At 44.8% G+C, this 15,983-nt stretch overlaps 1 protein-coding gene across 1 annotated transcript in view; it reads right to left on the bottom strand.

Moving 5' to 3' along the window:
• The window catches only part of C8H10orf90 (chromosome 8 C10orf90 homolog), a 30,645-nt gene extending 17,675 nt beyond the window's left edge, over positions 1-12,970 (bottom strand). The window contains exons 1-2 of the mRNA XM_053984419.1: positions 12,745-12,970; positions 11,569-12,634 (exon numbers count right to left, since the gene is read on the bottom strand). Of these exons, the coding sequence (XP_053840394.1) occupies positions 11,569-12,634; positions 12,745-12,756 (1,078 nt within the window). The 5' untranslated portion in view covers positions 12,757-12,970. The remainder of the gene's footprint in view (positions 1-11,568; positions 12,635-12,744) is intronic.
• Positions 12,971-15,983: the final 3,013 nt, after the last annotated feature.

Genomic DNA, 15,983 nt, shown 5'->3' with positions numbered 1-15,983 from the left:
GCAGGGGTCATCAGGGGGGTCAAAATGGGCTGTAAGGGAGAAGGGTAAAACAGTGGAGACCAGAGTGAGGGAAGGAGAAGGCTCCAAGTCACATCTCTCCTCTCTAACTCAGAATATTGATCTGAACACAAGAAAGAAGAGCTGCCTGGAGTATTCACACTCCATTTACTCCTAACTACCAGACTAGCTCTCCATGGGTATTGGCTTCCAAGTGTAAGTACAGCAACCTTCAAGAATGGACAATTAAGCTCCAGGAAATTTCTTACACGTTGTGCAAATGGAGAAAACCTTCTCTCCTCTCTGCACCACTTCCCTGCTAAAAGAAACTCCACCAGTGGCATCCTCCCAACAAGGCCTGGGGGATCCCTGTGAAGATGTGGATTAGGAGAGAAGGAAAAGAAATGCATGAACAAAACTAAGAATGGGGCCAAAAATTAGGAAAAGGGGATGAATGCTTCTTAGCATTTTATGATAAAAGGTTGCCTTGAGAAAGAATTTAAAACCCCCCACGATTGCTGATGAAATTCAGGAATAAAATCAACACGTCCTTCCTGCATGAAAAGTGTCTTCCTTGTGGATCTGGTTCTAATATTCTAACTAAATCTTAATCCTTATTAGATTCACAGTATGGTGGGGATTTTTTATGTGGTAGTTAATTAAGGCAATAAAAACTATGCATCTTCTTCTTGTCTAACACTGAAGGCAATCAGAATAATAACAGAGTCAATTTGCTAAATCCTTTCTTCCAGCTCCCTCTTGAATTAACCTTTCCCTTCCAAAGGTGCACCCAGGTGCAGCCAATCCCCAGGAAAACAGAGCAAAGCAAACCAGACAGGGGCTCCAAAAATCAACTCCCTCATCCTCAAAGCAGCTCTCAGTTACTTTAACGAACACAGATGCAAATGATATTTAGGAATAAAAAAAAATAAAAATAACAGAACAAGGCAAAGGTACTTAAAGGTAAGATCACAGCGTTTCACTCTGTACACCCTGGACCAGTTTTTAATATTCTGTGTGGGGAATTAGGACTGTTACTCTCATTAAGACTATCTGGAATTGTATATCTAAATCCCTCCACCAACCCAGCTTGAAATCTATATGCCCCACTGAGAATAGCCAGAATTGCAACTGGATGACCAGAAATAGATGTTTTTTCTATTATCCCAGCTGAGGAAAGCCTTTAAAACCAATGAACAAAGACATGCAAGTGTAATGCTTAGGGAGACATGGGAGAGCAAAACTCAAAGAAACAGAAAGCAGAATGACTCCATGAATAAAATTCAGCCAGTATAGGTTGTAGCTGTAAAAATTCAGCTGCTTGTAGAAGCAAATTTAAGGAACAAAGTCATAATTACATCTGGAGAGGAGTCATTTTTGCCCTGTACAAGAAAGATGACAACAGCTCAATTTTTAAATAATGACTTAGTGAAAACCATACGATAGAGGAGTTAAAAATATTCTGTAAAACCAAGGGTAGGTTTTCAAAAGCTCCTTAAAAAAAAAAAAAAAAAAGAATCCTTGATCTTGGAGTAAAATAAGTATATTGTTTTACTGTAAAGTATCTTTTTACATTTCCCCCTCTCTCCCTTCAGGGGGTTTTGCTAATGGAAAGTGACCCTGCATTGCAGCAGGTTAAACTTGAGACACTCACAATCCAGGCAAACATCCCCTGTTCCATTGTTACTGGGTTTTTTTTCCCCCATTTCACTTTACAGCAGGATAATTCAGCTTTTCATCCTTGAATAGAACACTCTTCCCAGTGTTCCAGCGTGGATTTTTGATGATTTGTGACAAAGTGCTTCTTTGAAACTGGCCAAAGTTCATTTTAGCAGAGGCAGGGCTGCAAATCCTCCGCGGCCACCAAGTCAGCCCGAGAGGTGCTGGGGAGGGGACACTCCGAGCTGGTTCCCTGTGTGTCCCTAATGAGATCAGACATCAGCACTGGAGACAGCTTCACATTGCAGACCACCTGCTGGGGGGTTTGTTTTAATTTAATAAAAGCCCCACATCCTGTGCTGCTGAGCTCTCCCGGACCTCCGTGCTGGGAGCTGATGCTGCCAATACCCCAAGCAGAGAGGAGCAGGAATTAACATTCCTTAAATATAAGAAACTTCTGCCTCCTTCAAGATTTGGACCCAGTAGTTGTAGAGACCCACACGTGCCTCAAGCAGCCATCCATAATCCCAAGCAAGACTCCAGCCTCTGTCTGACAGAGACTGATGGCTCAGCCCTTATCATGAATCAAGGCTTGGCACAGCTGAGCCACGCAATCTTAGATGTGAGCAAACAGAGCACATCATCTCAACAGCCCGGTAACCCAGAGAAATGGAAACACTGAGAGCCATGACAGCGTTATTAGTTATGCCAGGGTTTGTCAAGGGATGCAAGATAGGATGGAGGATTTATTTTTCAGATCGCTGCCGAGGAAAAGGCATCACTTGTGATCAGTCAATGAGCTGCAGTCATCCAGGGGTGCCACAAAATTCACGTTTTGACTAGAATTTCTTCTGACCAACAATGAGACTTTTGTCCCAAACTGCCTCCTGATGCTTCTCAAATGATTCATTTGCAAGAGGCAGCATCAGGTGCTGCTCAGCATTAACATCCATGGAAACTACCTGAATTCCTGGTAAAGTAGCTCTGCCCATGCTCTCTGTTCAAAATGTGATATTTAACACGGTCTTGATTCACCTTTCAATAAAAATCTGGGGCTGGATCCTGAGAAACAGGACAGGCTGGGCCCTGTCCTCAGCTCCATTACCAGAACTGTCAAGATCCAAAGTCAAGGTAACTTTGCTGGCTTGAGGAGAGAGGCTCAGCCAGCCCATTCCTCCCAATGAATGTGTCATTGCACCTGTATTATCAAACAGCCCTGCCTGGTGAGGATAAGGCTTAATTACCTCAACTATATCAATAACACCTCAAGCTAAGAGCCTAGATTAAAAAAATATCACTAGCAAAAAAGCATCTCTTTTTCCTAGCTACCTCTTTCTGGTTGGTTTTGTGGGGGTTTTTTGGGGTTTTTTTTGGTTGTTTTTTTTTTTTTTTTTTTTTTTTTTTTAACCATGTTGACAGCTGTGGCCATATTTCTCAGAAGGAAGACGTTTTCTTTTGGCAAAAGTTAATATTTGACTGTAGAAAGTTGCAATCATTTAAAACAGAAAGTGTACCTAAGAGCTGTTAGGCGTCAAACCTGTAATCAGTCCTAAGTAGGAAAAGCTTCTTAATGTCAAGAAACAGCTTGTTTACAGAAGGCTTTGGGCAAAATTAGTGTAGTGGCTTCAGAGCAAACAATCCCAAACCCAGCTAATCACCAGCCCCAACAATCAGCCTCTCTGTGGTGAAGGCCAATTTATTTCCTCAAAGCACTTTGCAAATAATTAATTGACCTTCTCCCTTGGTGTTAAACAAGGGAACATCACTTATTCCAGAGAGGGGCTGGGGACCAACGTGCTGCACCCAGTCCGGCTGCCACGGAGAGTTTTGGTGGAAGGAGGATTTGCAGTGGCTGCACCAGCAAAATCCTGCAATTTAACAGCCTCCAGCTGCATCAGGGTAGGTTCAGGTTGGGCAGCAGGAAAAATTTCTTCACTGACAGAGTGGTTAGCCCCAAAAACAGGCTTCCCATGTGGAGTCAGCATCCCTCGAAGTGTTTCAAAAAGTAGCAGATGTGACACTTTGGTGACATGGTTTAGTTGACACGCCTGTGTTGGACTTGGTGATCTTGGAGGACTTTTTCCAGCCTTAAAGATCCTGTGAGAAGGAAACATTCCTGCCTGGCACCTGCAGGACATCAGCCTACACTTGGAACCAGGAGAGGGTATAATTGCAGCAGAATGTTTTAGTGGACAGCTAATAACCCACCCACACGATCTGAGGTGACAGCTCGCACCAGGGAGCTCCCAGTATCCAGCTGCTCCACTACAGTGTTTGTATATTTTACTAGCATTTTTCCCTTTTCCCTCCTATGAGCTGGGAGAGGATGAAAGGGAAAAAATATTTACTGCTGTACTTTCGAGACATTCTCTGTAACAGCCACAGACCCAAAACCTCCGAGTTAGAAATCCATGTTCGCATTTCCAGGATGTCACGCTGGAAGCTATCAGACGCTATTGTAGTGACTCAAGGAGTAATCTGATGCAGTGTGACTTAAAAAAAAAAAATGTTCAGGATGATTCAGAACATTTAAATGGTGATTTGCAGGGTAAGAAAGGCCTGGGCCACTTGGAATTCTCATCATGTCCGAGGCACCTAGTTCAGCTCCTTCTGATAATTTACCGCAGCCTGGCTGAGCCAAGTATTCATTTCACAGACTGTACAAGAGTCGTTCCTAGTTTAAACCAAGTGTGAATTAGGGGAAAATGAGGCTCTTTACTCTAGTGGCATAATGCAGTCCCTGAATCCACAGAGCCCATCTCTTTTAATCATTATTTTAATGATTCTGGTATTCCGGCCCTGCTGCTGGCCCAGAGTGCTAACGAGTGACTTGTACCCTCCAGTCTTTCACTTCAAATTGTCTCACATTCTTACCAACGCTGACAGCTCAGACAGAAATGTCTCAGAACCACAGAATCATAGAATGGTGTAGGTTGGAAAAGACCTTTAAATCATGGAATCCAAAATGGAAAAGAGTGGAAGAATCAAACCCTCAGTTCTAATATGCTGAACTTTAACTTGGATCTTCAGACAACATGGACATCTTTGGGAAAATCCAATTTAAAAGTTTCACTCACAAAAATGTGTTCTGTATCATCATTAACAGGGCAGACATCCTTCTGTCTTCCAGAGAAATAATGGCCTTCCTAACCAACAGCTTCATTGCTATGTCCCATAACAGAAAATTGAGCCTTTCATCCTCAAAGGGCATTTCCTGAAGGAAACTTCAACTCCAGTAAAATTATTTTATGATCACACTCTTAAAAACACTAAACAAAACAAAAAAAAATCCACAAGAAAACCCCAAAGAAACAAACAAACTCCAAGAAGATCCAACCATCTCTGGCTGCTCCTTACCTTAAACCACAGAGAAACTTATAAAGAACAATTGGTTCCACAGGAAAATGATTTCAGCCAGGGTCACTGTGACATCACAGTGTTGTCACTGAAAACCAGCTTTGGCTCACACAGCCCTGAGCATCACCCTTCTCCCTTGCTGAGAGAGTCCCACTTGCCTCCATATGGCAGGACAGAAGGTCACCACATCTGTCTTCTGATTTCATAAAGAAATAGTTTAAAGGAGTGGAATATCAAAGAACACCCTCCTGCTGATCCCTTCCTTCTCCTACACCCTTTGTCCCACCAGATGATGGGGAAGGCCTTTGAGACAGAGCAAAGCTGAAGAGCTGCTGCTCTAAAAAATGCAGAAGGGCCTTCCAGAAAATATGAGGCATCCCCTTCCTTCTAGAAATGAAAATAAAAACTCCAAGATAAAGAGAGTCCACTGCTCTGGCCCATCACTCAGGTTGGGGTCTGTCTCAAAGGCTGGCAGCATCTTCCAGAGTGACCTGTAACAGGATTTCCAGTTCCTCACTCGAGTTTTCAACACCTGCAGTGATTGAATCCTCATTTTCTGGGGATGCAGCACATGAAGGTCACACCTCGGTGTAACACGGACCCAGTGACACAGAACGTCTAGACTAAGGAAAATTGACAGCCTCCTCCATTTCAAATTTATCCCAGATGAAGTGAAACATCAAAGGAGCTCCTTTTAATGGGCTTTTTGGCATGTGGTGCTTTGTTCTTAACAAGTCAGCACCAGCTGCTGTGTCCATAATGCCAAGTCAGTAACATCCCCAGCCAGATTCCTGGCTGGTGTAAATCAGTGTCACTCCTCTGCAGGCAGAGATTTCAGTTGGTTGACATCAGCTGAAGATTTGGCTCCTTGTGCTTAGCAGGTGCAAGATAAGTAAAATCTCCTGTGCCATATTTCATATTTCTCCTGTCTTCACCACCAGTTCTGCTGCACACATTTGCAGGGTGGAGAGTTAATTAGCATCAGCTGGAGCTGCTCAAGTTTCTATACAATAAATTCCATATTGTCAGGAACTGCTTTCCTCTAATTATATCTTGTTCATGTATATATATGTATATATATATATTTATATTTACACACATACAAATCTTTTACTCTGGCTTATTGCATGGTGACTTTCCCATAAACAGAAGATGAGGTGAGAACAGCAGGCCACATTCCTTCATCACAGCATGAAGGAAATGCTATTGAATACTATTTAATTAATGAAAGTAAATATTACTTATAGCCTTCAGATTTCCTAATTAGCCCATTCTGTTACCAGGTTGATATATTAGTTTAAAGGTGACCCACAAGATTTTCTTGATACATGAATATCTCAAATACCTGGAGCTCTTCAGTGTGTATTTAAAACAAAAATATATTTTTGCTTTGCAGGTAGCAGCTTATCAAAGTCCCACAGCACCAGCTGCTCTGATTTTACTCCAGTATGAGTAAGAATATACATATATGCACCAAAAAAATTAAAATAGATCTTGAAACAAATTCAAGTCTAGTTATTTACCCCTTAAAAACACGCTGCTGACTTCAGCACTTGTTGATAAATAATTTCAAGAAGGAAACAGAAGACTGTAATCATCTGGGGCCATTCAACAAACCCAAAGCCCAGATCCCATCAGGGATCCCATCCCAACTCACTGCCTTGGGTTGTTTTAATTAAGCAAATTATGCTTTCAAGTCACCTGTCTCGCTCTTTGGGAAAAGGTACAACAGCTGCATCACCGAGTCTCTGCCGTGTCTTGCTCACTGCTGTGACCACGTCCTTCCCCTCCCGAGCATCCCAGCCCTGAGTTCTGAAAGAGGAACGCTGGCAGTGCTGCCCTGGCCACCCCCGAGGCAGGACAGCTCCCAGGGCCCAGGCAGTGCCGAGCACGTCCATCACAGCCAGCCCACTGTGTGCCATCCCTCCCGCTGCTGACTGCAGCACGGAACCTCGCAACCCTTCTCGTGCCTTGGGTCCAACCATTCCCCAGCACCGCCAAGGCCTCCGTGTCCCCAGGGGCCACACACATGGCTTTTGAATCCCTCCAGGGATGGGGATCCACCACTGCCCTGGGCAGCTGGGCCAGGCCTGGACAAACCTTTCCATGAAGGAATTTTCCCCAATACCCAATGCAAACCTCCCCTGGCCCAGCCTGAGGCCGTTCCCTCTCCTCCTGTCCCTGTTCCCTGGAGCAGAGCCCGACCCCCCCGGCTGTCCCCTCCTGGCAGGAGCTGTGCAGAGCCACAAGGTCCCCCCTGAGCCTCCTTTGCTCCAGGCTGAGCCCCTTCCCAGCTCCCTCTGAGCCCCCAGAGCCTTCCCCAGCTCCGTTCCCTTCCCTGGACCAGTTCCAGCCCCTCAATGTCTCTCTTGTCCAAGACTGAGCCCCTTTCCAGGCTGAACCCCTTTCCCAGCTCCCTCAGAGCCTCCAGCCCCTTCCCTGTACCAGTTCCAGCCCCTCAATGTCTCTCTTGTCCAAGACTGACCCCAGGATCTGAGGTCCCTCAGCAGTGCCCAGCGCAGGGATTGTCACTGCCCTGGTCCTGTGGCCACACTGTGGCTGATGATTATCCAATAACCCTGATGTCCCTAATTTTGGGTGGGTTACATGGCAATGTGATTTATGATTTTCCCTTTTGTCATCTCCCCCCACCCTCCTAGCACATCTGGACCTCAACTCAAGGCAGTGGGATGCAGCACAGCACCCACCATCCAGACTGGATTCACTCTCCACCTCAGTTGTTATTCCTTAATATCTCTCCACATCAGTTTTGGGTATGACAACAAAACATGAACAAAAGTGTAGAGGTGAGCAGGAAATATTTTGGTTTAGAAAATAGCTGAGATGTGTGAAGGCGCTCAGGCGTGAAGTTTACTGCTATCTAAGCTCAAATGGATAAATTTAGATGTTGGCATTTATAATCTTCCATAGAAAAGTGATGATATTGTTTAATCAAGAGGTCAAAAAGAATTTAAAATTGTCCCATTTTCTTCTTTTTTCTCGTTTTTAATAATTCAGCCTAGTGCCCAGTAGGGTAATAGATAGTGAAAGATGGATGGAGAACTAGACATTCATGGGGAATATATTCTTCATGAAAGGAAGGTGAGAAATTAATATTAAAAATGTTCCTGTCTTCAGCAGAAACAAGACTAATCTTTTCATTTCTAACTTACCTTGTATTTATGAGACATCAGCTGCAGACAGGAAAGGAAATTGCAGCATTGCCTAAGAGCAGCGTTAGCAAGTTCTGACAGCTTGTTAAAAGCCGTGACCAAAGGCAGGGGGATGCACATCGATCACCCCTGGCAGGGACCTCGTGGAGCTTGGCCTGGGCTGGCCCCTGGCCATATCTCTGAGGTGGGTGGCTCATGTGGCCCCCAGTGGGACCCTTCACACGTTCCTGCAGCTGCCCAAGGGATGGAAATGTTGGCCACTCACTAAAAATAAACACAACTCTGTCCTACGGCTCTGTCCTCCCACGGTTCAAGTCTGACTTCATGTATAACATGGATTTTCCAGCACTTACAATCCCATTTCTTGCCAGATAATGGAAGTAAAGGCCCAAAGCAGCGGAGCCAATAGAAGGGAGAGTCCACAGTGGGGAAATATCATATTCCATCCTTGGGATGCTCTAGCATGAACCATGGCTTTGAACTCTGAGTCCCAGAGATTTGGATTTCCAAGTGTAATTCCCATCCACGAGCGGAACCCAAGATTTACATTTCATTAATAATCCTAAAGCATCCTTTTCATATGTGGCACATGGTGGAAATCTGTAACTCTGGAGATTGCCTGGCCCAGCCTCCTGCTGAAAGAAGGGCCTTAGATTAAGTTATCCAGGTCCGTGTAAAGCCAAGTCTTGAATGAGGGATTTGGACATGAAATAATATGAGTAATACAGTAAGTAGAGTCATCATTACTGCAGTGAAGTCACACAAAAGATTAGGAAAAAGACACTCAACTGGGCCTATAGGAAACAGCAAACCCAGCCCCAGCACCTGTAAAGCTTTGTCCAACTCAGATCCTTATAAAGCAACCTGCACATCCTGGAAACTGCATTTACAGATTTCATAGAGAGAAGTGTAGCCTCGAAAGTATTTTTTCTTTTTCTTTTTTTTTTTTTTTCAGCATAGTGATGTTATTACCACTTGTATTTCTGCTGGCAGGAAGCTCTTGCCTACAGCTGCAAACCAATATAAACTCCAACTTTCTGGGTCATCAGAAAGGTAATGGACAAAGTGCTCTCTGCAGTTACCTCATCCATAAGATAACTGAGTTAAAGCATGAACACTGTGGCAAAACTTATTCACTGTCCCTTCTTTGCACATTCTCCTTTCTTTTTAAACACTTCATTTCACAAACATTTCTTTGTATAAACATGGAGAAGAGCAAAGCTTAACAGGAATGGGTTTGAATTCGTAAACAGCAGAGGAAAAAATATACAAAATAACTGGGAATCTAGAATGGGATAAAAAAAGTTCTTCTCCAAAAGGGTTGTTCAGTCCTAGAGGGATTTAAAAACCCTTTGGATATGGCACTTGGGGACATGGGTCAGTGGTGGCCTTGGCAGTGCTGGGGGATGGTTTGACTGGATGATCTTAAAGGTCTTTTCAAACATTAATGATTCCCTGATTGATAATCTCATACCAATACTTCTCCTCCTCGCTTCACCCAGTCCAGAAGTAAAAAGGACTCCGTTTTTCATTTGTCCCAGGTTAAAATCACACCATTCCCTCTCGTTTTGAGGCCCAGTGTGGATGTCCCATGCATTTTACCAAGTTTCTCATGCTTTGTCCCATTTAGTGGTTGATGGCCGTGCACGAGCTCATTGCTTGGATGATCCTGCTGAGAAAGCCTGTGGTTTTGGAGCATTATTCTGGTTGTTTATACAAATTTCACACAGGAAAGTTGTAGTAAGCTGATAAACAGCTCCTTACATGTTACAAAGGGTCTAAGCAAGAGAAATGTATATCTTTGCATTCTACATTATGGCCCACACAAAAGGTGGAAGCAGTTAAAAGGTAACACTTCCCATGTTTATTTACACCTATAGTCTTGTGTACACAAATGGTGGAAGTCCTTTATCACAAACCTGTATTTCTCAGCTCCTAACTTCACTGATTTCCCCCTTTCAGTAAAACTATGGAACCATGAGCAGCCTCCCAACTCACTTTCTAATTATTTCTAGTAAAAGTGGTTCTTCCGTGCCACCATGGCATCACTAAGCCCAGGGAAGGCTCAGTTTTAAATCTGCTTTATCACAGAGAAACCTTAGATGGTGTTGAACAAAGCCTTGAATACATAACACTCCCCATGGAGTGATATTCCCTGATATTAAAAATTAAGATGCATACAACAAAATGTTTCATTTGCTGGTGCCATCCCTTTATGTTTCCATCCCAAACCCCTTAGCACTGGTTGGCATCTTCCCTCTCCTGCTCCCCACTGTGCCTTCTCCCCTCCAACACCACACAGCCTGGATTATGCTTAGGAAAATCAAGGAATATTTTATCTCAGGCTCTGCCCCTGCAGGAACAATCCCATTGATTTCAGGCATGGAGAAGGGAGAGCAGCAGAGGCTGCAAGGAGTTTGCACCTTGCCCAGCCCTCGAGGCAGCGTGAGGCTTCTCATCTTTCTGTTTCCTTCCACTTGCACACTGGGAGGATGAAGGTACAAAGGAGCTTTAGGAAGCGGCTCATGTTCATGCACTGACCCTTAGATCAAAAAGGCCATATAAGAACAGGGTAATTGTAATTAAGTGTAGCCCAAGGCTGCAGGATACAGAGGGGGTGAGTTTAATCTTTGTGCTTTTGGTAAAAAACAGACTCCACTCATTGCCAATCTTCCCATCCACCTTCCCTTCCTGGAAAGGCAATAAGCTCAGCTGTGGTTATCCAAGTGTGCTGGAAAATCCCAGTGCAGCAGGAGCTGCACCACTCTGGGCAGGAAGCAATCCCCAGGGCCCCTCTCCCTTCCCCAAGGAGCAATGCTGCAAAGAACATTTTATGTTTGTAAAATGCTTGGAAAGGTTGGAAACAAATGTGTTCAAGATTTCCAAGCCTTTTACCTGGTTCCATTAAGTATAAAAGCCTGGGATTATTACTGTAGCCTTCTAAATAAAAGCTGAAAACAAGATCATTTTTAATTGCAAGAAGCACAAAACCAAGCTCAGTACAGTCATCTCCTTCTTAAATTCACACCTTGAAATTCAGCTCTTATGGAAACATAAACCTAATTATTTTCAGGGGATAAGCATTTGCACATTGCTGAGAGAATAATAAAAAAAAACCTGTTATAAATGGCTAAAAAAAAAGAGGTTTAATGAAAAAAACACAGGGGGATTTTTCTCTCTCAGCTGATGAGCAGCACACATCACTGCCATAGCAAATATTCATGGCAGTGCTGGAGCTGGAAACCTCTGGGTTGTGCTCTAACTCCCTGAGCCTCTGCAGAAGCAAGGATTGCTCTTATCTTCTCTCACAGGATCACTGTGGTGGGGCTGCTCCAGCCTGAACCTCTGCTCCACCAGCCTGAGGTTTGTGGAAATGACTTACCTGCCTCATTGCTTGAATTAGGAATTTGGAGGGAAAACACCGTGTGGTGGCTGCCAGGCTGCTCATCCTCTTCCGCTGCTGCTGCTGCCTTGTGAGGTCCTCTGGGAATATCCACAAATGCTGGAAGTCCCGAGGCAAAGACACTTTGCAAAGGGTGTTTACGACCCAAATGTCCTTCCTTTGTTTTCTCCTCCTTAATTACCTTATTTCCCGTGAAGTCTGTGCTCAGGTGGGATCTGAGTGGAGCCTCGTGTGCTCCTGGGAGCTCCCTTGGAGCTCTCTCCTCCATGGGCTCTCCATTAGCTATGCCATCTACTCCATCTGCTGTTAATCCGGACAAACTGCACTTCAGGCTCAAGGACAACGTGGATCTATACATTTTTTGGCATTTAACTCGAGGCTGGTCAATGCACACACTGAGCGACTTGTCCAAATAATAGATGGTGTTTGGACACGGCTCAGACACCTGGAGCTGGACACAGGAGAAGAATGAAGGTGGAATTTTCTCCCTCCCATCACTGCTTTGGAGACCCACGCCATCCTCCTTGATTCCAGGGTCAAAAAGCTGCTTTTGGGGTTCTTCACCTAAGTTTGAGCAAGACTTGGAAACCTTTAAAGGAGGTTGGTTGGCATGGGCTGGGGGAGGCCAGCGCTCGAGGAGAGCAGGGACCTTGCTGGAGGTGGGGGACACGGTGCTGGGCTCCTGGCCAGCCCCAGGGCCACGTGCCAGGCCTCCAGAGCCCACAGGAACACGCCTGGCTGTGACAGTGATGGAGGCAAAGCCTCTCTGCTGGCCTGGCCACTGCTTTGGGCTGGGAGAGTCCGATGGTGACATGGTGTCTTCTAAGGATGCCTGAATCTCTAACCGGCTGGGAAGCACCAAAAATGTTCTGCTCACGATGGCTGAGCCCTGGTTAGGCAAGGATGGCTTCGTGTGACAAGCTCTGGGCTGGGGGATCAGGGCCTGCATAGGCAGAGAGAGCTGGTTTCTTCTGGACTTATCCTCATCAATCTGAGCAATGATTACGGGTGAAATCAATCTTGTGTTTTGGGAAGGCAGAGATTCCTGCAAATGAAAAGATTCCCAGTTATCACTGTACTCCAATATCCTGTGTGCAACTGTTTCTCATCCACCATCTATCACAGCAGAGGGTTTTGTTCAAGATCTCTTGTTACCTTTCCATTCATAATAACTTTTTTGTCATTTAAAAATGTACGCTCTTGAAATCAGCTCTGAATTGTCTGGGAGGCTTCAATGAAAACTTTATCACTCTGGTGAAGGGAAAAATATTAACATTTAAAACCTGCATTCCATAGTATTATTTTGAGTATTTAACTCATGACCATGGATGGGATTGGTGGGTGTTTAAAAATGGACATGGCAAAGACCGTTGCCAGTTTCCGACTATAATCTCCTCTTTCATGACGATCTGCTGGAATTTAGAATGTGTTTAAGTACTCTGTGGATCACTGGCCTGTGACATCACATGCTGCAGAAGACATGGGCACCAGGGGCATGACAGCTTTACAACCTCACCAGTTATAGGCATGGAAAACTCCCAAAAACTGATACAGCCACAGGGGCTCTGGGTACTATTTTAGTTAATTAGTTCTCTCTTTCTTATGATTCCTTGGTGACACCTGCCAACCATGTACAAACACACATGTACAAGATTGATTGACAGTGGCCCAGAGACTGAGAGTGGCCCATATTAATTTTTCCATCCATGACAGGAAACATCCATCTCGATAGACCACACCTTACTTCCCTCGAGGTGACAAAGGAGGTGCTTTTATGTTCCAGCTCTCTGACAGAGTAAACCTGAGTTTAAAGCCTCCTGCTATTATTATCTACCCCGCTGGGCACATAAATCCCATGCAATAAAGCATCTGGCCTAATCTCATTGCTGCTGTAAACTGGCTGATTAGATTGCTCCTGCCCTGTGTTCCCAGATCTCTTGATCCTAATAGATAAAACAAAAAACAAAAAACCAAGACAACACTGAATTGGCAAGCAGAATCTGAGGATTAGCTTCCTAAAGAAAGCCCATTCTGTGTTTAGGTGCCATCGACTCCTGCTTGTTAGGAGTTCACCCCAGTCCTAGCTGAGTGTCTCTATCACCTGATAATCGATGCCAGGACTCAACAAGGGCTTCACAAAACACAACATTGTTCTTCCTCCAGGAGACTGTGAGGGTGACAGCACTATAACCTCCCTGGTGCCATGCCCTTCTCAGGAATGGAGGAATGATGCCTCAGGTTTGAGCTTTTCTGTTTTTCACATTCTCTGCTGCTTTAGTGTGAGGGTCTGAGCTTCATCTCAGGGGATGGTGAGCTTGCTGCACAGAGCAGGGAGACAAAACAATTCCTGCTCCAGCTGGGCACCAAGGACAAATGATCCAAACCTCAGCCCAGGAGCACAAACAGCGTGGGCTGGAGAGAGAAAAACAAGCAGGATGGGAGTGCATGGGCTAAAGCTGGAATGGGACAATGAACTGCAAGGTGCAAATGGAGCAGAGCTGATCCCAGTGAGAGCCCCCGGGAGCGCTCGTGCATTTTGGGACCATTTTGGTTCCTCTTGGGTGCAGCCCTGGCTGGGCTCTGGTGCTGCCCAAGGTGGATCCATGAGGAGATCCTTTGAATAAATCCCTGCTTTATTCTCTAACTCTGCCCAGCCTCTGCTCTAGGCCAGCCTGCACAAGGCATCAGGGTGACACTGCCCTGGAGCCCATGGGAAGATGACCTTTAAGGACCTTTCCAACTCAAATCATTCCATGATTCTGAGCTCCTATGAAACCATCCCTGTGGTCCTCCTCCATGCAGGAAAACACCACCAGAAACAGTTGCTTTGTATCTCTTGGGAAGGAGCCTCTTGGGAACCCAAATGGGCAGAGGTAGATCAAGAGTTTATTAACGAAGTGAAATGCCAGATAAATTTTATCAACTCTTTAAACCAGCTGCCTGTGGTTTGGACAATTCAATAATTTCACAGCCTCAGGGAAAGCATTTTCTTCCTCCTCTGTTTCTTTCATGGTTTGTAACAACATTCGCCTCATATTTTTTTCACTTCATTTACTTCTACCTACAGTTTTAAGACCTTTGCAATGCCTTCCAAAACTCTCAAGTTCCCCCAGATTTCTACAGGGCACCAAAGAAGAATGTTCCTTGAGAGACTTTATTTTGGATGCATCTCTCATGCTCCAGTAGTTAATTTGACATTTATTTCTTTTGTTGAGGGCTGCACAGATGGAGACATCCTGCAAGAGTCCAAAGGCATGTCAGAAACGCTCCTGATTAGCTACGAACTTCTGTGCCAATATTTTAAATAATTTACTTTTCCTTTTTCCTGTTGAAAATATGTATTATTTTCTCCTCCCAATCCCAGCTGATCCTGTGCTTGTTGGGAGCTTTCAAGCTTTGCTGCATCTTGTGAAAAAAGCCCACACAAACACAAAGTAATTGTGGTGAGCTGAAAACCTCAGGCTTTATCCTGAGGACATATCAGGCAGAGTGTATTGATATTTGGGATATTGCTTGATTTAGCCTTGTGGAGGGCTTTTTACAACTTCTTTTCCCCAACAAAACATGCCATTTTTCCCCCTCACCAAGAGCACGCAGAGTCACAACACTTAACCATCGTTATATTTGGCTTTTCTGCTGCCTAAGCTAAGCTTAGCTAAACAAAACCAAGTCCAAACCTACTGCTCAGCAATCAGTGATTGTTTTTTAAACCCTCCTGAATTCCGCTGACTGCTCCCCAAACAGAACTTATTTATTTTACCTTGGTAGGGCTGGATTTTCCCCACACACCACTGTCCGGCTGAAGGCCTGTGCATGTCCTCTGACCATCAGGGCCCCAGCGCTTTTGTGTCACCCCTGGGGAAAAACATAGAGAAAGGAACGTTACTGTCAGTGTTCTGGAGGAGATGAGTGAGAAAATGTGCTTTTAAATGGAGTGCAGCAGGAGGGAAGGAGTCAAGGAATGATCTGATTGCCCTGGGATCTGTTTCTCCCCCTCCGCAGAAGAGGCTCTCAAAACACCTTGGGATCCTACTGCAAGGACTTGGACAGCCCCACGCTGTGTCCAGGGCTGATCCAAAGCTTCACTATCTCTGCTTTTGATTTCCATGGCTTTGGGCACGACTGGGGAAGCCAGGAAATGTGGATTTCAGCAAACACCCCTTTTGTGCTCTCTGCAGAACGGGGAGCACAGACAGCCCAGCAAGGAGCTGGATTTCACTGGCACTGAGGCACCTTCACATTTAAAGAGCTGCAGTGATTTTCCAAACCACGTCCACAAATTCTATCACATCACAACATTCCCAGTTCAGTGATAACTGTTCCACCAGCATCTCAACCTCTGCTTTTGTCACGAGCTGTTTTCTGTGAGCACTATTCTCCCTCTGCAGCTTTTT

Source organism: Vidua macroura, chromosome 8, assembly GCF_024509145.1.
Source record: "Vidua macroura isolate BioBank_ID:100142 chromosome 8, ASM2450914v1, whole genome shotgun sequence".
NCBI classification, from domain to species: Eukaryota; Metazoa; Chordata; class Aves; order Passeriformes; family Viduidae; genus Vidua; species Vidua macroura.
This window is presented reverse-complemented; position numbering and strand designations above follow the sequence as displayed.